Source organism: Prionailurus bengalensis, chromosome D2 (assembly GCF_016509475.1).
Source record: "Prionailurus bengalensis isolate Pbe53 chromosome D2, Fcat_Pben_1.1_paternal_pri, whole genome shotgun sequence".
In the NCBI taxonomy this organism is placed as follows: domain Eukaryota; kingdom Metazoa; phylum Chordata; class Mammalia; order Carnivora; family Felidae; genus Prionailurus; species Prionailurus bengalensis.
Genome location: NC_057351.1, coordinates 57,267,272 through 57,290,708, shown reverse-complemented (window position 1 = coordinate 57,290,708; position 23,437 = coordinate 57,267,272). Strand labels below are relative to the sequence as shown.

At 37.2% G+C, this 23,437-nt stretch overlaps 1 protein-coding gene across 1 annotated transcript in view; it reads left to right on the top strand.

Moving 5' to 3' along the window:
* The window catches only part of HPSE2 (heparanase 2 (inactive)), a 663,935-nt gene that overhangs the window by 424,184 nt on the left and 216,314 nt on the right, over positions 1-23,437 (top strand). Inside the window, exons 5-6 of the mRNA XM_043597217.1 lie at positions 2,638-2,809; positions 22,082-22,129. Of these exons, the coding sequence (XP_043453152.1) occupies positions 2,638-2,809; positions 22,082-22,129 (220 nt within the window). The remainder of the gene's footprint in view (positions 1-2,637; positions 2,810-22,081; positions 22,130-23,437) is intronic.

Genomic DNA, 23,437 nt, shown 5'->3' with positions numbered 1-23,437 from the left:
TGAGCCCCATGGACTCTCTCTCTCTCTCTCTCTCTCTCTGTCAAAATTAAATAAACTTAAAAAAAGGAGAGTAATGGATATTTTCAACTATCTTTTATATTTTCAATGTAATTGCCATTACTAGTGTTCTATATTTCTTTGTGTGGTTTTGAGTCACCATCTAGTATCATTTCCTTTCAACCTAAAAGACTTCCTTTCTTATTTCTTGTAAGGCAGATTTTCTCACAAGTTCTGTTCTTTGTTTTTCTGGTTAAGGTCTAAATTTTGGGACACCTGATGGCTTAGTCGGTTAGGCATCTGACTCTTGATTTTTGCTCGGGTCATGATCTCGTGGTTTGTGAGTTTGAGCACCCCATCAGGCTCTGCACTTCAAAATAAATAAACTTAAAAAAAAATCTTTAAGATGTAAATTTTGCTTTCAGTTCTGAAGGATAGATTGCTACATATAGAATTCTTGGCCAATTTTTTTTTCTTTCAGCATTTTGAATATGTCATTCTACAGTCTTCTGACCTCCATTATTTCTGGTAAAAATTCAGCTGATAATTTCATTGTGTTCCTCTGTATGTGAAGAGTTATTTCAGGTCCCAGATTTTCATTTGATCATTTTTATAATATCTCTCTTCATTTATATTTAATTAGTCGATACAATCATACTTTCCTTTAATTTTGTATTGTTCCTGTTAGTTCTATGAACATATTTATGGTAGTAGTTTTGAAGTCCTTCTCCCTTAGGAGACAGTTTCCATTGACTACTTTTTTCTTCTTCTTTATGGATCCCTCTATCCTATCTCTTTGCATGCTGTAATTTTTGTTGTTGTTGAAAACTATACATTTTAAATAATATGTTGGAACAACTCTAGATTCCAAATCCTCCATCTCAGAGGTTGTTTCTGTTGTTTCTTTTTTATTTGTTTGTTTAGTAACTTACCTGGACTAATAGTGTAGCATCTGTCTCTTTTGCATTTTATAGCTGTTGATATATCTGTTTTTCTATTTTTTAATCATTGTCTAGGCCAGCTTCCTAAAGATTGCCCCTGAGTCATCATAGCTTAATGGTGAGACAATGGTTGATTAGAGGTTGTGCTTACCTTAAGCCAGTAAGACTTCTAACCTTTGCCAGTGGATATGTGTGTGATTTGGGGAACACATTCCAAATTTAAACAGTTTACAATTCTCACTGACTTTTCCTTTTTGACATGCTTTGTTATGTCTCCTTTATGAGTGTGCTAAGTTTCACATTCATCTGTCAGTACATGGATAGTTAGTGCCCTCTCCAGTCTACTGAGCACACACAGCTTTCCAGACTACAAAGGGTATGTGTGGGCTTATCAAGGCCCACTGTGACTGTCCTATTCCCAAAATTTCCCTGTTAAATTTCTTGCAAGTCTGCTGGTCAATTTCTTGACCCTACCAGTATCAAAACTTGTAGGTAACCAAGGTGTTGGCCTTACCTGGGGCACGTGCTTCATTCCAAATCAAGTTAGCTCTTTCCAGCAGTGGAGCTGCTGGTTTTTAGGATTTTCCTATGCCCTTTTAGAACACCAAGTTAATAGAAACTGAGGGAGGATGTTGTACTCTAAATTGTTTAACCCAGCCACTTTGTTATTATTGAAAATTAAGATTTTTCTTTTGCTTTCTTTTTTTTTTTTATTAACCATTTGTTTATTTTTGAGAGACAGAGAGAGACAGAGTGCAAGCAAGGGAGGGGCAGAGAGAGAAGGAGACACAGAATCTGAAGCAGACTCCAGGCTCCGAGCTGTCAGCACAGAGCCTGATGTGGGGCTTAAATGCATGAACTGTGAGATCATGACCTGAGCCGAAGTCAGATGCTTAACTGACTGAGCCCCCCGGACACCCCAAGATTTTTCTTTTTGGTACAATGACCATCTTTATAAAGCCTTGCTTTCTTACCATTTATATCAGTTTCCTAAGCCTGTCATGACAAATTACCACAAACTCAGTGGTGTAAAACAGCAGAAATTTAGTCTCTCACAGTTCAAGGAACCAGAAGCCCAAAATCAGAGCATTGCCAGGGCTGATTCCTTCTGGAGGCTCTATGGGAGAATCTACTCTATGCCTTGCTCTTAGCTTCTGGTAGCTACCAGCGATCTTTGGCATAACATCATCCCTCCAGTCTTTGCCTCTGTCGACACATGGCCCTCTTCCCAGTATGTCTGTGTACCTGAACCTCCCTCTCCTTTCTTTTATAAAGACACCAGTCACTTGATTTAGGGTACACCCTGATCCCATATGGCCTCATCTTAACTACATCTTCAAAGACGCTATTTCCAAATAAGGTCACGTTCTGAAGTTACAGGTGGACATGAACTTTGGGAGACAATATTCAACCCAGTATTATTCATTATAATTCATTATAAAGTATCACCCAAAATCAGTATGGCCTCTCTTTTGTGGAGTAGGAGATCTTTTGAAAGATTCATTTGAAAATGAGGAGAAGGGTAAAATAGCACTTGACTTTTTGTTATGATGGTTCCTCAAGTTAAACTAGTTCACACCCTCTTTTTGGCTATTTTATTCACATTGTTAAGAAAAAAGCAGAGAGATATGTGGACAGGAAAGGGTTGGCAGAGCCTTACCCTTCTCAACTCTGACTTGCATGTCTGCTTTTAATCTAGAGCCAAATAACTATCGAACTATGCATGGCCGGGCAGTAAATGGCAGCCAGTTGGGAAAGGATTACATCCAGCTGAAGAGCCTGTTGCAGCCCATCCGGATTTACTCCAGAGCCAGCTTGTATGGCCCTAATATTGGGCGGCCCAGGAAGAACGTCATCGCCCTCCTAGATGGGTAGGTCATATTTTTTAGCAGTTAGTATGACAGTATTCATAAGTGTAATGGATTAATGTATTTGTATTTTTCCTGGTTACTTGTAGTCTTAAGAAAGATGGAGAGACTTTTTCCATAGTGACTTCCCCAACTCTAAATTAATGATTCTCCATCAAACAGCGGAAGAACTTCTCATCTCTCCAGGCCTTCCACAGTCAGCAGGAGGTGGTGGGACTGGGGAAGGGTATCACAATCTCTTGGGCAGGTTGGAAGGGATTACATTGTTTTAAAAAACACATTTAATATTAAAGCATTTGATAGCATTTTATATTTTTAAAAAGTCAAAATACTATTACTGTATTCTTGTGACCTCTTATAGAAAGTAAACCTTAACATAACCCTGGCCGTTGGAGCTGGATTAAAAATTTGAGAATCACTATTACTACTTGTAGATTCAAGCACTACTTAACTGATAGACTCATTAGTAGGTATTCTAGAGAATTGCTACCATGTGATTACTTTGACTGAATCTAATAATCATTTTAAGCATTGGTTATGGATGAGGCACTATGCCCAGTCTTGCTGGTGGGCCAGGCCCAATTGAACCCATGCAGGTTAGGTCCAGTTATATAGGGTCAAAGGGAATGTCTGAGGGAATGGTATGAGGAAGGCTGAAGAAGAGGAAGGCTGTATGTTGAATCCAAGACCCAAAGTGGAGATGTGACTTGAGCAGGAAGGGTGGGAACTATGAAGTGGGGAGAGTCAGAAGTTCCCCCGGAACACAGAGTATGCACCAAGACCTACCTGTTATGTGCCATCCTGTCATACTCTGGGATGAATATGGTTATTCCTGAGAATTCAAAGATGAGTAAGACATTTTCCAGTGAAGTGCACATTCTAAATGAGGTTAGATAAATGCCATATGAATACAAAGAGAGATTATCTGAGGAGAGAAACCTTTGGCTAACCTCCAGGTTGGCCCTTGTGACTTAATGGCTCTTAGAACTCTCTCTCCTCCTTTTGTGGTGCCCTAGTCTTGATCTAAGGTAATTAACATAGCAGACATTATTGAAGGTTTGGGAAAGCATACAGATTTACAGTGTAGCAACATTAATAACCTGAAATTTAATTTTAGGCACTTTCCTTTTTACAAAGAATCCCTAAGTCCTTACTTCAGCTCTCCTTTCCCCATCCTTCTCTTTTCTCCCCTTGTCTCTCAAGAGCAACTTCCCCTTTTTCTTACACAACAATTTCATGATTTTGGCTCCTACCCACAAATTCAGCTCTTGGTTTCCTTTTGCATACTTTCACTGAACTTTAAAATTACTCTGTGTGGGGGGAGGGGGGTTGTGATGGAAATAGGTTGATTTCATTTTATGTATTACAATTGAGGAATAAGAATCACATGTATAGAACTTTATTCATAGTTCATAATATATAATAAAGCAAGGTGTGTAACTATCATTTTAATCCATGTAGTTATTCTTTTGGATTGTCCTTTTTCCGTAATGATTTCATCAATGTATTTCATGGTACTGAAATGCCTTTTCACTAACATGGCCTACAGGGTCAATTCACTCATCCTGCAAATGTTCCTTGAGTAACTGCTATGTTCTGGGTGTTATGTTCAGAACTAGGAATGTAATCATAAACAAAAACAGATACTTTCTCTGCCTTCATGGAGTATACAGTATGTTAAGGAAGACATGGAGATTAATTATCTGATCTTAAAATTAAGACAATAACAAGGAGAGGAACATGGTGCTATGAATGATTATAAAGGCTGGGATTTAACTGAGTTAGGAGGTCACGGAATATGGAGTCCACTTCCCCATACATCCAAAAACTAATAGGACTCCAGAGAATAGAGAAAGTCATTTAGGGAAAAGGAAAGGTACTGATAAGAACTTTTAAAAATTTTATATGCCAGAAAAAATGGAAATTTATCTTTATTAATGTGTATGTAATAAAAATACAGTGAATTATAACTTGAAACACATAAACATTCCCAGCAACTCAACCAACAATAACAAAAATGTCAGCACTCTAAATTACCAGCTCTTTTCCAATCCTCCTGGTTATACCGATATAGTTTTACATAGTTATGATCATTCTATATGCATCATTTTGAGTTCTGCATTTTTTATTCATTGCTTTATGTTGCCCTTTTATTATTTCTACATAGTTTTCATATTTGTCATTCTTAATAGCAATGAAATATTCCATTGCATTAATGTACCAAAGTCTGCTTAAACATTCCCTCACTGCTGGGCATTTGGGTTGTTTCCAGTTTTTGTCTGTAATATATAGCACAGCTATAAACATCTTTATACAAATAGGTTTTTTATTTCTTTTGAATTATATCCTTGGGCTATATTCCAAAAAGTTGTGTTTCTGGGTCAAAGTATATGATAATTTTTATGGCTTTCATATTTGTTGCCAAATTTCTTTTCAGAATGACTTCACCAGGTTGTAGGGCAGCAGTGTATTAGTATATCTTTTTCCCCAATACCCCACAGCAATGACTGTAGTCATTTTTATTAATTTACTCTATTTTAATTAATGCAAGACTGTGCCACATGGCTGTTTAAATTAGAATTCTGTTAACTATGAAAAGAACTGAACATTTTCCAAATCCTTAGGTTGTCTCCTTTCCTGCTATCCCATGTTTGGTTAATGACACCATAACCATTTGCCCGAGGTGCAGACCAGGAAGCCATTTTACATTCATTCCTCTCTTTTGTTCACATACTCCATTAGTTAGTTATTAAGTTCTGTTATTTCTGACTTCTTAGTATCACTCACATCCCAGCTTCTTCTCATTTTTATTTTAAACCTTATCATTCTTTCTCTTAAATGGTTTTTCTATATGTAGTCTCAGACTCTAATTATTTCTCCATATATTTGTTCTGAGTAGTTTTCTCTTCTTTAATACAGCATGTGGTCAAATCACTCTTGCTTGAAATCCAAACACTTTCACATGCACCCCTGGCCTGTAGGGTCTAGTGCCTGCCTCACTTTGCAGCTAGGAATCAGCTATACCCCCTGTGCACAATCTGCCCTTAACTACATCAAAGTATACCTATGCCCCTTTTTAGTTTGTGTAATTTTCTTTGGAATATCACTCTCTACTCTCATTTTTCTTCTTTCCAATAGGTCTTCTCTGACATCCTCAGGCAGAATTTCTTACCACCGCCTCTGTCTTTATAATAGCATTTTTAATTTTTTTCTCTAGCACTTATCAAATTGATGATAAATTATTTATTTATATATCTGCCTTCCCTAATAGACTGTGGACTAGGATCAGGACATGGTCTATATTTTACTCATTTAGACTCAGAACCTATGAATACAGTAGGTGTCTTATAAATGCTTATTGAATGAATGTTGACTTATTCAACAGCTGGTTCTAAATTCATTGATCTAAAAGCAGTATGCATAAATGTGATTGTGAAGCATTGTAAATCATTGTATAGTAATTTAAATAAATTATAGTGATTTATATAAATCATAATCATTAGCTTTAGCTTTACATAACAAGTTTTAAGCTTTTTTTCTTAGGTAGTTACAGGACTAAACAGGAATATCTTCTCAGTTAGGATATAACTTCACTAGTACAGCGATAGAAACATGAAGTCTCATGTTTCTTCAGGGACTAACATATTGCCTGGAATATGAGAAATAGTTCATAAAATGCTTGTTTTATTATTTCCATTTCCTCATTGGTGAACTGGCCTTTTTTAAGTCAGTGATTTGTATCTAAAGTGTAAGAATTGTTCTTTAGGGTTATATCAGTTTCCTGTTTCTCTTTAGTAAACTTGTATGCAACATCTATATAATGATAATTTTATCTGAATCTATTGCTTTTCTTGTTACTTTGAAACATGTTTTTGTTTTTTCAGAAGTTTATTTTTATTATAATTGTTCTTGTCTACTTTCTTGTTGATAGCCTTTGCTGTTTATTCCCTTATTCATTTAGGATAAAGTTACTATTTAATTTTCATCTAGGCTTTCTAATGTTTTAATTTCCCAGCTCTTTTAACTTACAAAGTTTAACAAAGTTGGAGTTTGTTGCTGTAACTGCTACAGAGTAAGGACCTAATCTATTTTTGGTTAATGTGGCAGTGTGAAGAAAAGCAGATATTCAGTGAAATAGTGTTTATTGAGGCTCTTTTTGAGGCTTTTAAATCCTAGTGAGATGACTACTAAATTCCCTCCTCAACATATATTGAACACCTACTTTGTATTTGATCCTTGCTTAAGTGCTGAGTATATATTGAAGAAAAAAGTCAAAGTGTTTCTTACCCTCTTGGAGCTTAGCAAGAGAGCCACAGTAAATAAGAAAATAAATTATTACAAAATATGTGTAATTCTGTGAAGGAAATGATCAAGATGAGTGGGGTTGAGGGTCTATTTAGACAAGGTGATCAGAAAAGACTTATCTGAAGAATAATTTATTTAAACCAAGAACAAAAGAATGAATGGGAGCCAAATGTTCAGAGTAGAGGGAAGAAAGTTCTAAATAGAGGTTCTAGGTCATGTTTGTCAATGACCTGAATCAGAAATAAGGATAAGACATTTGAGGAGTAGAAAGATGGACAGTATAGTGAGAAAAAGAAGAATGGTAGATAGGCCAGGACCAGATCATTACTGGGCTGTGTATACCATGGAAAAAAAGTTGTATATTTTATTCTATGAGCAATGAAAAATCATTACAGAGGTTTTTTAAAAATTTTTTGACGTTTTTATTTATTTTTGAGAGACAGAGGGAGACAGAGCATGAGCGGGGGAGGGGTAGAAAGAGAGGGAGACACAGAATCCAAAGCAGGCTCCAGGGTCCGAGCTGTCAGCACAGAGCCTGACATGGGGCACGAGCCCACAAGCCACAAGATCATGACCTTTTCCAAAGTCAGATGCTTAACCAACTGAGCCGTCCAGGTGCCCCATTACAGAGTTTTTGTAAGAGCAGTGACATCTACTGCATTCTTTGTGCCAAATAGATTTCAAGGTACAAAAGTAAGGGATCAGAAGAGCTCAGCATGAAGACTGTTTCACTACAAGACCATGGTAGATTGGGTTAAGGTAATGGCCGAAGAGATGGAGAGAAGTTAAGGTAGACATGATTTATTGATGGGTATCTCAGCAAGGTAGGGATGAGAGAATTAATAAAGGATGAATTCATCCTTTTGGAAGTTAACATCTCTTTAAAGGGCCATCACATGCAGAAAAGGGAGCCTTTCAAAAGGAAGTTATACCAAGAGGAACACACATTCATATTCAGGAAATACTATCTCTAGAGAAATAAAAGATGGCTTTAAAATTATTGGGTGTGCTTCACGTTCAGGATAGTGATCTGAGGACAAGCTGCATTTCTTTCTGGAACCACCATCCCAACTCCTATTAAAAATTGATTTAAAAAAAAAGTTCATAATAACAAACACACAAAAAAGGGATCAGAAGCTGATGAGAGATTTTTGATAGATTTCTATAAGACAGTAAACAGATGGAAGCCTGTTGACAGATTAAGCAGAATGAGGAAGTGGCAACCCAGACAACATGGGCTCTGGGAAAGATAGCCAATCCATCTAGCAGAAGGCTGAGAGTCAGGAGGGTTTGGAGTGAGAAAAGAGGACCAAGCCAAGGGGTTTATATTAAATTCTGTCTGCAGTGGAACTACACTTACAGTTCATCTCTCCCTTCCATTATTTTAAGTCTCCTAACCTGCCAATATAGAGCAAAGACAACTCAATCTGTCATCTCCAAGCAAATCCCTTCACCAAAGAAATTGAAAGGATAACCTAGGGATGAGCTAGTATTGCTAAGATAGAGTTATTCCTGCATAGTAAAACACTAAGATAAAGCACTACAGGATACCCTAGCCCAAAAGCTGTCTATGCCCTACTGTACTCCCCCTCTAAAGTGAAATGTGTGGTGAACAAGTTCTGCCCATAAAATAGAGATCCCAGTGAAAGGAGAGACTTACCTAAAAAGCCCAAATATTCAACAGCTGAGAAAAATCTGTTCATGCTACCAGAAGAATTTACTTAGTCCCCAACTTTTAAATATGAATAGACAGCCAAAGACCACAAGACATGAGAACAAAACCAGTAGAGGGGCATCTGGGTGGCTCATTCAGTTTAGTGTCCAACTTTGGCTCAGGTCATGATCTCACAGCTTGTGAGTTTGAGCCCTGTGTCGGGCTCTGTGCTGACAGCCCAGAACCTGGAACCTGCTTCAGGTTCTGTGTCACCCTCTCTCTCCTCTGCCCCTCCCCGTTTGTGCTGTCTCTCTCTATGTCTCCCAAAACTACATAAACATTAAAGAAATTTACAAGCGAAACCAGTAGCATGAAGGAGAAAACCCAATAAACAAACAAGCAAACAAACAAACCCAGGAAGAATCATAATTCAAGACCAGAATTTAAAAAAAAAAAACCTCTAATTAGTATCCTCATAAAGATATAGGAAGCTATTGTACTTAAAGAGTAAAAACACATTTCTGTGAAAAAAGTACCATCAGAACAAAAAGATGTCTTTTGAAACTAAACATAATTGCTGAAATTAAATCCAATAAAGGTTAGACAGTGATTTCTTGGCTACAACACTAAAAAGATAAGTGATAAAAGAAAACATTGATTAATTGGACCTCATCAAAATTAAGTTTTGTGCATCAAATGACACTATCAAAAATGTAAACACACAGAATGGGAGAAAATATTTGCAACTCACGTAACCGATAAGTGACCTGTATCCAAGATTTATATAAAGTACTCTTACAAATTACCAATAAAAAGGCAAATAGCCTATTTTAAAGATGAGCAAAAGGGACTTGGACAGACATTTCTCCAACGAAGTTATACAGATGGCCAGTAAGCACATGAGTGGATGCTTAATATCATTTGTCATTTAGGGAAATACAAATCAAAATCACAATGAGATAACACTTCATATCCCCTGGGATGGCCAAAATTAAAAAGACATACAAGAATAAATATTGGAGAAAAGAAAAAGAATACAAATTGGAGATGTGGAGAAACTGGAACCCTCATACACTGCTGGTAGGAATGTAATATGGTGTAACTGCTTCAGAAAATAGTCTGGCAATTACTCAAAAGTTTAAACACAGAGTTACCATTATGATTCAGCAATTCCACTCCTAGGTATATACCCAAGAGAAACAAAATGTGTGTTCATAAAAACATGTATACAAATATTCATAGTGGCATTATTCATAATAGCCAAAAGGCATAAAAAAACAAAATACCCATAACTGATGAATGCATAAGTGAAAAGTGGCATATCTCTACACTGGAATATTATTGGACAATAGAAAGAAATGAAATACCAATATATGTTACAACATGGATAAACCTTGAAGACACTGCTAACCGAAAGACGCCAGTCACAAAAGGCCCTACATTGTATGATTTCCTTTATATGGAATGACCAGAATAGGCAATCTATAGTTATAAAAATAGATTAGTGGTTGGGTAGGGCTGGTGGAGCTTGTGGGAAAATGGAGAGTGACTACTCATAAGTATGGAGTTTCTTTTTGGAATTAAATAGTCTAGAATTAGATTATGTATAATTCTATAAATATAACTTATTGAGTTGTATACTTAAAGAGTACACTTAAATAAATTTCTATTGAATCATATCTTCAAAAAGGTTTTAAAAAGAATTCTTTTAAAGAAGTGGAGGATAAAATCAAGAAAATCTCCCGTATGCAGAGCATTAGAGATAGAAAATTTGAGATAAAATATTACTGTTTAGAGGATCATTTCAGGATACTCAAGCTGTCTTATAGAAGATCCAGATACAGAAAAAAAGAAGAAAATTGTGGTTACAGAAAAGAAGGAAAATTTTATAACTTTTATAATGTAAAAGTAAAGGAACAAGTGACAGAAAATAGATGATGGAAGTGGAGAGAAGAAATAAATCATACAAGGGCTGATCTCAGATAATATATATGGAGTCAGAAAATATTGTGTAAGCCACTGAAATAATAAATAAGGAGGTGGAGAAATGGGGTCTCAGTAAACCAAGAACATTGAGTTAACTCTTGGTTAGAAGGATTTAAGGAAGCATTTCCTTAAATATGTTCTGGTGAATATCACTTTTTGTAGGATATTAACATTATGTTGGGGGAGGGGATAATAAAACATTCCATGCCCAAGTAAGTTTGAGAAATACTGGGATACACAAATATATTTTTGTGTATACACTTCCCAACACCTTTAATACATTAGTTTACATCCTGAATCTCCAAGAAGGGGATTTAGCACGCAAAATTTCTTTCTTTTTTTTTTTTTTTAGATTCAGGAAGAATTTTTATTGTCAATGGATGTAGAAATTTCAGAAATCTCCACTAACCACAATTGAATCTACAAATTCCATGAATTATCCAGAAGACATATACCCTAGGTTTTTTTTAATGATTTTTTTTCAATATATGAAGTTTATTGTCAAATTGGTTTCCATACAGCACCCAGTGCTCATCCCAAAAGGTGCCCTCCTCAATACCCACCCCCCATCAACCCTCAGTTTGTTCTCAGTTTTTAAGAGTCTCTTATGCTTTGGCTCTCTTCCACTCTAACTTCTTTTTTTTTTTTTCCTTCCCCTCCCCCATGGGTTTCTGTTAAGTTTCTCAGGATCCACATGAGAGTGAAACCATATGGTATCTGTCTTTCTCTGTATGGCTTATTTCACTTAGCATCACACTCTCCAGTTCCATCCACGTTGCTACAAAGGGCCATATTTCGTTCTTTCTCATTGCCATGTAGTACTCCATTGTGTATATAAACCACAATTTCTTTATCCATTCATCAGTTGATGGACATTTAGGCTCTTTCCATAATTTGGCTATTGTTGAGAGTGCTGCTATAAACATTGGGGTACAAGTGCCCCTATGCATCAGTACTCCTGTATCCCTTGGCTAAATTCCTAGCAGTAGTACACAAAATTTCTTAAACTTATTTGATCAGAGTCTTATTTTAAGAGACCATCTTGAGAGACTCGTGTACACTAACGTCTTTGGACTACACTGACTGGGAAAGTGAACCCTGATTTAGGTGAGGGATGGCAGTAGAGCAGACAATAACAAAAGAATTACTATTTGGAGAATTCAGAACGTGGACCACTTTAATAGTCTAGTTATCAGTGTGCTTGCTTCCATTCTTTTCCTCTCCAATCTATTCACCACTCAGTTGTCAGAAAATCTTTTACAAACATATAATTCGCATAATGTAAGTCTCTTGCTAAAGACTCTTTAATGACTTGTCATTGCTCTTAGAATAAAATTTAATCTCCTTATCACATCTGACAAGGCTCTATAATGAACATTCTGGCTGCTTCCTAGCTCTTCATTCTTATTTTCTCCATCTTTCCCTTTTTCTTACTTCACTCAAGCCTCACTGGCTTTGTATGTGCTAAGCTTCTCTTTATTTGAGGGCTTTCACAAGTGCTCTTCTTTCTAGAGTGTTCTCTCTGCTTGCCACATGGCTGGTTTCTCCTCATCTATCAAAGACCTTTCTTGTGTAATTTAGCTAAGTAATTCTCTATCAGCATACTCTGTTGGTTTTCTTTATGGCATTTATCATAGTTTAAAACTACGTATTTATTTTATGTTTATTTGTTGGTTAAAGATTACAAACTCCCATTATGAGGATGGGAAGTATGTCTGTTGTATTTACCAATGTGTGTGTAGTGCTGGCAAAAAGCCTAATGCATAGCAGGTGCTCCAATTTGTTGAATAAATGAAAATGGCAGTTATCCTAACATCTACAGAGTAGCTAGTGGAATATTCTAACCTGAATCTATGCTAGAAAAGAAAGCTAGACAGGTCCTTTAGCTCCCATGGCAGCCCAAAGAGCTGTGGAAAGCATTCTAATGTGGGCAACAAGGATAAAAGCAGAAGAGAATTAGGCAGCCAATAATGGCCTTCTCCATCACAGCAGACCACATGATCTATGCTATATGCTCAATGGTCTACAAACCAGAAACAGAAAAATTGCCTTTTTATGTCCAGAATTTCTATCTTGAGTTGTGTCAAATTCTTCTACTAAGCCTAATGCTGATTTATGGACTCCACTTAACACTTCAAGCATAGATAGTAATGAAGGCTCTATAGGTAAAGATGAAAACCTCTCTGTGTTCGTATTACTGGGGTCCCATTATGACTTTTGTGAGCTGTATGCATGTTTTTTACTTCATGGGTCCCTTTCTCCATAAAGACATTGAAACAACAGTCTGTTTTCTACTATGGTGAGTAGGATTAGGGAAAAAATAGCAGGATGGTGAAGAGCATGCACTTTGGAACTAGATGACACCCAGGTTAGTGACTCATTAGGTCATCTTGAGGAATTGTTTAAGGTCTATAAAACCTCAATCTTCTCCTCTATAAAATGGGACTAATTAAATTACCTACTCTTTATTTTGTTTTTGTTTTTGTTTTATTTTTGAATTTATTTGAGAGAGAGAGAGAGAAAGTTGGGGAGAGGGCAGGGGGGGGGGGATCTTAAGCAGGCTCCATGCTCTGTGCAGAGCCCAATGTGGGACTTGATTCCATGACCCTGGAATCATGACCTGAGCCAAAACCAAGAGTCAGACGCTCAATCTACTGGGCCTATTTCTTAGGTTTATTGCAGAGTTAAATGAAATAATGAATTTAAAGTTCTTGGCGCAATTGACACCAAAAGGAATATCAGTCATAATTGTTAAGAATAAGTATATTTCAAGGATGGAAAGGTAGGTTTTTTTCCTGTTTTATTTGCATATAACTTTATGTAGCTTTCCTAGAAGTTTAGAGAATTGAGTTGAGATGGAAACGAGAAAGATTAGTTACAAAAACATGTCAGGATAATGAGGGTGATCACAGCTCCACCTCCTGCATAGAAACCACCACATTCTCATTTGGAGTGGGAAGATGCACAGCTGGGGACAATTTGGTGTACAGGGTAATTATTACAATGTTATTCCTAATAATTGTTCTGTTTTATTTCAACTGTGAAAGAGTTATATGACTTGACCAAACTACAAGAGGAGAGAACAATTTATTCCTCTTAGTTCCTAAGAAGAGAGTTTCTACCTCTGCCTCTAGAGAGGAAAGGCCCCCAGCAGCTGTTCAGTACTCATTAACAAGGAAGCATTGGCTACTGCAAGGGTCTGCTCCCTAGCTAAGCATTGTGTTAGCGACTACTACTACTAAACTTTCTTTCTTTTATTTTTTTTTCTGGAAAGGACTTCTTTCCTGATTAGAGAAACAACCCAATTCCTTCCCGAAGCCCAAGGCTATCAATTATTGCCATTATGATGAAGGATGTTTTTCTCTTCCTCCAGAGTCAGAGAAGTCAGATGGGGATTAGAAAAAACATTGAAGAAGGAGGCTAGAGTCCTGGGACATAGACTTAAATTTGACACAGATGGTCTTGGAAAATATTCTTCTTCACTTCCTTTTTTTCCATTTCTTTTCTCATTTTTTTCTTCTTCTACTGTCCCTTAGAACTCTACTTTCTCTTCCAAGAATGGCCTACCCTAACAGGTGCTACTAAGATCACAATTTGTCAAAGGTATGCCCTATGGTCCTGCTGCATTAGAAGCACCTAGAGAGTTTCTTTAAAATGCTGCATGTTTCTTAAGTTCCAGTGCATACCTACCAAACCAGAATGTTGGGTGATGGGACCTAGATAGGATTTTGAACAGCAACTCCAAGGCATCCTTTGCACACCAAACCATGAGAATCACTACCTTTTAGTATAGGAGAATGAGTTTTAATATCTTTGTTTTACAGATAAAGGAATGGAGGTGCACAGATGTTAAATTATTTACCAAACTCACATTTATTGAGTGTCAACAGTATACCGGGCAGTACCCTTGTTCCTTCATATTATCTTGTTAATCGTCACAAGGCATTTGAGAAATAGGTGCTGTTACCTTCCATTTGAAATGGTTTAGGGAGATTAAACAACATGCCCAAGGCCACATGGCTCATATGCTATGGAGCCAAGTCTTAAATCAGATATCTGTCTGACTCCTTGGGCCTGTGGTCTTTCTACTCTATGGTACTTTTTTCTTGAATCTTCATTTTTTAATAGAGCCACATGATTTAGCATACTAGAAAAAATAGAATCCTTTCCCACCTTAGTTCAACACTGTTCACTCTTCTGGACTCAGCTTCATACCAAGGCTTGAGCTTTTGGAAAGTTTAGTTTTACATGTGAAATTTATCATGACATCTTGATGCATTTTTCCTTCTTCCCACCAGGCTCCACAGCCAGGGCAAATCATATCAGGCCTTCTTTGCTTGAATCCAAGCCTTTATGACTTCCTTAGCAACATTTTAGACAGTCAAGATGTGTCTGTAATAACACTCCCCTAACCAGCACCTTCCAGCTCCAACCATAGCCTTCCAGATCTGTTTCAGCATCTTCTCTCATCATCCCCCAGTCCACTGCCAGTTGCCTTCATTTTAATCAAGCAAGCTTATTTTGCCCTTATATATTATTATCTCACATCTGCCTCCATTTTGTTCCAAACATGGTCCTATAGCCTCCCTCCTTTTAACTCCCCATTAGCAGCAAATAGGCTTCATCCTGGGGGCCAGTTCCAGGTAAGAGTGCCTGGCAACATGTCTTGAGAAGGATTCTTAGGTCAATTGTCAGATTAGTGAGACAGTATTGAGATCTATTACCAATATCTTCCATGGGCTCAGAAAAAGGGGGCAGCACTATACACATCACAAGTTTGCTATCTCTGCATGGTTAAAACAAGGGCTTTAGACTCAGAACTAGGTTTGAATCTCAGCTCTGCAACTTATTACCTGGGTGATCTGGAGCACAGTTTCCTCATCTATAAAATGAAAGTGATAATACAAAACTTACAAGGCTGTACATTATGTAAACCACTTACCAAACGCCTGTTAATCAATAAATGATAGCCAACTTTTTTTTTCCTTTTTTTCATTCAAGTTTGCCCTTAAATTAAACCTCATGGATGTGACTTTTATTGGCAAGAAAGATTGGTTGAAGAATCTCATCCATCTCAAGTTCCTGTATATTAAAAGCTCTATAAATCTGTCAAATTGAAGGAATTGTAAGCCAGAAGGGAAGCCTAAATAGAGAGTTGCACTAGTTATTAAAGTCAATGAACATATAGCCATGCTATTTATCAGCTTACTGCCCATGTAATATTATATGTAAATAGGAGTGGGGAGAAAAAAGGAAGTGAGGGAGAAAAAGGAAGAAGGAGGGAGGGAGGGAAAGAGAAAGAAACAGAAAGAGAAAGAGATGTATTAATATATCATTTGTTCTATGCAGTGCCTAGTATATATAGCTCAATATATAATTAGCTATGGAAAAGTAAGTGGCTTTGGACCAAATAGAAGATGCCTGGTTTGCTGTAACTCAAGATGAATAATTTTCTCACAGGTTTTTCCTAGGCTTTGTGCAGAATGGCTGTCATAGCTTATTCATGCTAGTTACATAACCAAAGTTCTCTTTGTGGACAAGGGAAAAAAGATCAGACTGCCACAGTCATATTGAAGTTTGTACCTATTTTAGACATCCAGTTCCCTGTGAAGGATTTATCCTCCTTCCTGGGAGCAAAATTCAGAATCCAGTTTTTAGGGTTGCATTCTGTGGTCCAAAAGTAGAAATCAAACCCCAAAGACCATGAGTAAAGATGTGCCTTATTATAAGAGAGAGCTGTGATATGCCCTGGGAGAGAAGGCTCAACAATATTTCAGATACGTCATATGTGCAGGTGGATAACAAAGGAAAGAAATTCTCCCAGATTTGGGATCTCTTGGGGGAGGAAAGGAACTCTCACAATGAAAGGGGATATTTTGTTCTTTTCCATAGCAGCAGATTGGCTCCAATGGGAAAGATCCTCCCAATACTGAAAGGTCTGCCTGGCACTGGCCAATTTTCTTTGATATAAGTCCTTGCCCTTTCCCTCTCTTATCCTTTGCACAACTAGGTGTCAGCATGAGGGCAGACATCTCTTGTTCTCTGAGATAATCATCCAGGATTTCTGTCTTCATAATTCAGGTGTGGAGACATCCAACTTTGGAAAACCAAGATCTTCCCCTTTTGTTATTCACATCCTGGGTCATCTTTTACTTATACATTCATAGACCTAAATCTAGGGATTAGAATGGAAGTAGATGGCTGAAAATCCTTGGATAATACCAGACACTAAACGGAATTTCACTTTCCCAGTGGTATTTCACTCCTGACAGCACTAGTCTGTGTGCATGTTATTCCACCTCTAATATTACCATTGCTGAGCATTCTGCAGCTGTGTTGAAGTCACTCATTTATGTGGTTTGGGCTAGTTTCTGAGAAACACGCAGAACTAGAGAGCAGAAGAATCCATCAATGTTAAATTTGAACAAAGAAAATGATGATCTTTTTGGACTTGTTGCCTTCCACAGTGCCAATATAGATATAAAAACAAAGTATAGAAATGATACAGATATAGGGTAGTTACAGAGAGCCCTAATTTCCAGGGAAGGAGCATGGGGGTGGGGGGAAGCCCCCAAACTCAGTAATGTCTATTCCTTGGGGTTTTGTCTAATTAATTTCCTTTATGTGTTATTTCTGTGGTTGTTTTTTGTATTTTAGTTTTAAAAATATATATCAAAGACTTCTGAAAACAGAACATTTCCCTCATTTGAGATAAATTTTTTATACTTTTCAAAAAATAAGGGTATGTTTGGTCATCTTAGTAGTATTTGGAAATGCATATTTTGTTTGACATTATTTGTGAATTAGATTTTTGCTCCTCAGAATAAGTGTAGAAATGCTTCCATATGTTTGAAGTTGGTTTCATCATTTGGCTAGGAGGGAAAAAGGAAGAACGTAGTTTATAGCAATTTTCATGTGAATACATATTTAATAATGGCATTTCCTCAAAGTTAGCTAAAACAGCTTTTCTATTGCTTCAATATACTACTAAAGATAATAATATCGTTTGTTTCTAAATATTACATTGTAATTGAAATATTCTTTAAATATAATGAAACTAAACCATATTTTACTATTTTGATTTCTTATACAAAATATGATCTTAAGTGAGGATCTGACTTTAATTTTTTCCCCCAAATAGCCACAAATCACATAGCATCATTAAAAAAATGCTTCAGTTTTTCATATACTAAAATTCTTTTCCATGTAATAAATTCATATGTATAACTTAAAAAAATTGTTCTGTTCCATAGGTCTCCTTACTAATTCCTAATCTCTTTATTAGTTCCTAAGATCTCCTTTCTAATTCCTAGGAATGTTTTAATAATTGTGGGGTTTATGGTATATTTTATTATATGGTAGATCAAATAAATGTCCCTTCATTATTCCATTTTTAAAGAATATTCTTGGCTTCCTCGAGATGAATGTTAGAATGATTTTGCAAAGTTTCAAAAATATCTGCTGGGTTTTTTTATTAGAATTTCATTAAACCCATAAATTAGTTTAGGAAGGATAATTGATTTTCCTATCCAGGATCATGGTAGGTCTTTTCCTTTATTCAATTTAAAAATATTTCTCTGTAAACTATAATATTCTATATAAGGGTCCAATATATTTTATATTTAATTATAGATTTTATAGATTTTCTTTGAGGAATATGAGGTAGGTTGTGGGGGGAGAATATTAACCTTACTTTGAATGTTCCTAACTCTAGTTTTCCCACTCTTTTTATACTGCTACTTTTAATAATGGAAAGTTACTTAAGGACTTAATTATCAACCTATAGCAGAACAAACTATCCAATACATATGAGGATCTCCAGATTATAGTATCATGAAGAACAAGTTTCCAACTTTTAAGACACCAAATTAGATGAGTTCTTATTTTTTAATTTATTTATTTATTTATTTATTTATTTTTTTTTTGAGAGAGAGAGAGAGAGAAACAGAGTGCGAGCAGGTGAGGGGCAGAGAGAGAGAGAGAAACAGAGTGCGAGCAGGTGAGGGGCAGAGACAGAATCTGAAGCAGGCTCCAGGCTCTGAGCTGTCAGCACAGAGCCCAATGTGGGCTCAAACTCCAGAGCCAGGAGATCAAGCCCTGAGGCAAAGTTGGACACTTAACCCACTGATCCACCCAGGCACCCAGGTGTCTTCTTAATTGCCTACCCAGCCCAGACCCTTTTAGCCAAGCAGGGCATTGATGATTTTTTTTTCCTCCTAATTTTCTTGTGAATGCATAGCTGTTATCATCAATGACTATTTACTTCCAGTTCTTTGAGGCATATTCAAGAGAATTGGAATACATTCACCAACATCAGCATCAAAAGTCTGTTCCTGGGTTGCCCATCAACTTCTTGAGTGCTCCATCAGTGTTACTCAGTGGGTCTTTTTTCATTCTTACATTCCAAGCCTCCCATCTCTCTGCAGTCATCTCCTTCCTGTTTGTCCACAGCAGTACCTTTCACATTTACCATAGCCAGAGTGATCTTCCTGAAACTCAAATCTGATCCTGATACTCCCTTATTTGTTTAGACACAGGATAAATCCAACAAATATACGTGAAGAAAGAGCCAGCTGTATTTTGCAATGTTATGTTGGGTACTAGTCCTACAAAGATAAATAGGAGCTGGACTTGTACCTAGTTGTTAAGGGGGAGAGACCAGACTTGTTAGCATCATAGGCTAGCAGCTAGTGACCTGACCAGCCTGACTTCCTGTCATTCCCTTACCTGTCTTCTAACATCCAGTCATGTTGGACTCCTGAGAACACACCACCTTGCTTCTACCTTGCTTTGCTCAGGCTGTTCTTATGTCTGGCCTGCTCTTCATGGCAAAATCCTACCTTCTTTCAATGCCATATTCAGTATCATGTGCAGTGTAAAGCTTTTCTCAATGTTTATCTCTCTTATAACACCACAGAAGGTAGAGCTAACTGCTCCCTTGACTTGCTGTCCCACCGCAATTAGTTTGTACGAGTAGTACAGCAACAGAAACTCTGATAGCTGATGGTCTCTGGGTCTTTCTTCTTGGCTTTAGGGTGGTTGTAGTATGGCAGAGGCCCCTGGTCAGTCACTTTTGATACCTGCTTCATCATATTCTCTTACAAATAGGCATGAAATGCTCAAGTCTGAGAGGAAGCCAACAAGCAAAGAAGGTAAATTGCTAGTATTTTCTCAAGGCAAGAATTCAACTTATTATTTTTTATTTATTATTTTTTTTTTTGCATCTTAGAGTTCTACTGTACTTCTTGGCCTCAGTGAAAACAGCTTGAAGGCAGCATAGAATCCTTGAAAGAGGGTAGGGCTTGGAGTCAGAGAACCTGGGTTTAGTCCACACTAGCTCTATGAATTTGAGCAAGTCACATAACCTCTACCAGATTCAGCCTTCTGCACCATAAATCAGAAATATTCACTACATACCAGGTGGTTTCGAGGCTATGTGAAATTATATCTACAAGAAGCTAAAAAACATCTTATAATGATAAATCACTATAAATGTTAGTGTTATCTTTTATTATGTTTATTTTATATGTAAATTAAGACAATTTTACATAAAATATTTCTATTTTCAAAATTTTCCAGCTTGTATTTATTGCTTTGCTTCGTCATGCCCTGCTTCCCAAGAAGTGCTACTAAGAGGGGTGGCATAACTCCATAAAAACGGGCTGTTTGGGATGTCTGGAGACACTATTTCTCCAGCCAGGAGAGAAGTTAGTAATTTGTATAATGGAATCAATAATAACCATCTTACCAAGCAAAAGAGTGTTGAGAATTATAAGAAATAACACATGTGAATGGCTGGTACTAAGTAGGTACTCATTCCCTTCAATCTCCATTTACATTTTGGTCTTACCCATCAAACCAATTCCATTCCTTGATCACGCCTATGTTCCATTTCCCATATTCTTGCTCCTGGACTACTAAATGGTACTGGAGAAAACAGACAAAGCCATACAGACAAGAACCAAGCTGCCACCTCCTCCCCTTCCCCTCCTCTCCCATACTCGTTCTCCTATCGACCCCATCTCCCTCTCCTTCTTTGTCATCTTTTATAAAGTTCACTGCAATGCTAAACAGCAGTACTGGCATCCTCTCTCTCTCTCTTTCAGTCCTGCAAAGATTAAGTACTCTTCCACCATCATGACAAAGCAGAGCCTCTGTTTGGGCAGCACATGGCAACCCCTTTGCCATGTGTCTCCCTCCCAGATTGTGCTGGGATAGGGTGGGATAGGACCTTCTTGACAAAACACTGTCTCCCTTCTTAGCGAAAGAGTTCTTTGGTTATGATGTATTGATGGAAAAGTGCTTCTGTCTGAAGAAGAGTTCCCCTCCAGGGTCTCAGGGTTGAAAGGAATATCTTGAAGAACTGAGAAACTCCTTTTGATTTCCTGTATCTGGATGTAACTCTCTCAAATAGTAACAATGGCTTTGACAGCAGATGGCCTCAGAACATGTGGATGGAGATAATGGAGAAAAGTAGGTAGTTGGGTCATTCACAGACTTTAAGTTTATGACACCTTGTGGCATCTGTGGGGCCTTGTATGCTTCTTCCCAGTTCTTTGGTTTTGGTAGAAGCATAGAAGGCTGGGGGATTAATAAAGTAAGGCTTTGCTGTGTGTTTTGTGAGGAAACAGGTCTGGTTTCCTTTGAGCTGAGCAAATGTCAGATGACACTCAGTCCTCTACTTCACTGCTTCAGAAATAGTTAGATGTCTCTGTGTTATACGTAAGTGATGAATCACTAAATTCTACTCCTGAAACTAACATAATGCCGTATGTTAACTAACTAGAATTTAAAGAAAAACTTGAAACACTAAAAAGAAAAAGATTTCTCTGTGTGGCATTCAGTTTTCTACACTCAGATAGGCATGGCAGCCATCCCTGGGGTGTATTTGATAGTGCTTTATATTTACATAACTAAATTGGGTTTTGCCATGCTGTCTTCAGAAGGAGAGGACTAAGGTTTTTCAAAGGCATCTATCTATTGTGGTATCATTCTGGGAAATGTTACTGTTTATTTGTTTCCTAGCAGATTTCAGAGTCTTCAGAGAATAGAAAACGGGAGAGAGAAATTTTGTTCATGGGGAAAGTGATGTGGAAGCCATCAGGCAAGGGCTTGGGAAGACAAACATAGAGAGCATGCTGTACTGGGGTCCTGATTTCTAGATGGTAAAGGACATGTGGAGAGCTGAAAGTACCCTTACCTTCACCTTCTGTATACTTTAACTTGCAGTAACTCCAGATAGGCCATAATTGTGGCTGTGGACTCTCAGCCCAAAGATTGGCCTGATCTATGTCTCAGCTTATTTTATTTGTTCTTTCTGTTCCTTATAGATTCATGAAGGTGGCAGGAAGCACAGTGGATGCAGTTACCTGGCAACAGTAGGTATTCACCATTTTTGCTCTTACTTATTATCAGCTACTGTGAAATGAGAGATAATAAGTTGTCATGAAGTTTATACCTGACATCTAATAAGCCACTCTCTATCCTCCAAGAGAAAAAGTTAAAACTAACTCCAAAGCTGTTCTTATGATGCATACTATCTCATGGGAATATAATTTTGTTTTGTTGTTGCAAATTTTTTTTAAAAACACTAAAAGCTCAGCTATTATGGACACTTTTAAATTAATATGCCATCAGTGAACAGGTAATGGGAATCTAAGCATGCCACCACTCATCTGAGCTTTTCCTTGAGAATAAATTTCCTTAAGAGAGGAAGTAGTGTTCAATAGTCAACATATCATGTGAAAAATAGCAACACTTCATTATGGTAATGGCAGTGGTCTTAAATAGTGCCTAGAGTGTTACTAACATGAAGCAATTTTAAAAAATGGAATATGAAGGGAATGAAGCAGCCTCAAGAGAAGATAAACCCTAGTATTCCAGGAAGAAGCTTACAGTGGGAAAGACCTGTTACCTTAAGGGTATCTTGATTTGTAAAGATAATTATCAGATACATAAATTAATTTTAAGTTTCCTTATGGTATTTGTGCTGGCATGTCAGTATCTCACAATGTCTCACCAATTTTTTACTGGAATCTTGCCCTTCCTTTTTGTAAGAAATCTATCCCACAGCATCTTCCAGGTCATCTCTCATCTAATGTAGTCCCCACGGCTCAGACATGTGCTCCTATTCTGGGCCCTCATAGCTGTCAACTATGACCACCTTTCTCAGTGACTCTAAACCTGCCTGCCTAACACATTTACTTCCTCTGTTTTAAGTGGTCACAGTATTCTTTGGGATGCATGACAGTTGTGAAAGCAAGAACAGTGGATGAAATCTTCATTAATTATCCCAAAAGGATTTTTGACTGTTAGCAATCAATAACTTCAATCATAATGGAAAATATTTTATTAGCCATTTGTACTTAGTTTCTCTAAACATCAAGTTCTAAAGGTTTCCAGAAATTTTTATCCTCCTTCAGTTTGTTTTGTGAGTCATGGATTGAGTAGGTCTAAGGATCTTGTCTTCCCCATGTTTAAAACCCCTCAGTGGCTTCCCTTTGCACTTAGACAAAAGGCCAAACTCTCTACTCTGTCCTATAAGGAAGGTGCCTTGTGTTTGACCTCTGCTGCTTCTAGTAGTTTGACCTCTAGTACCACCCTAACCTTACTCATTCTGTCCCAACACCATAATGGTCTTTCATTTTTTAGAAGGTTCACATGCATGTCTTCCTCAGGATCTTTGT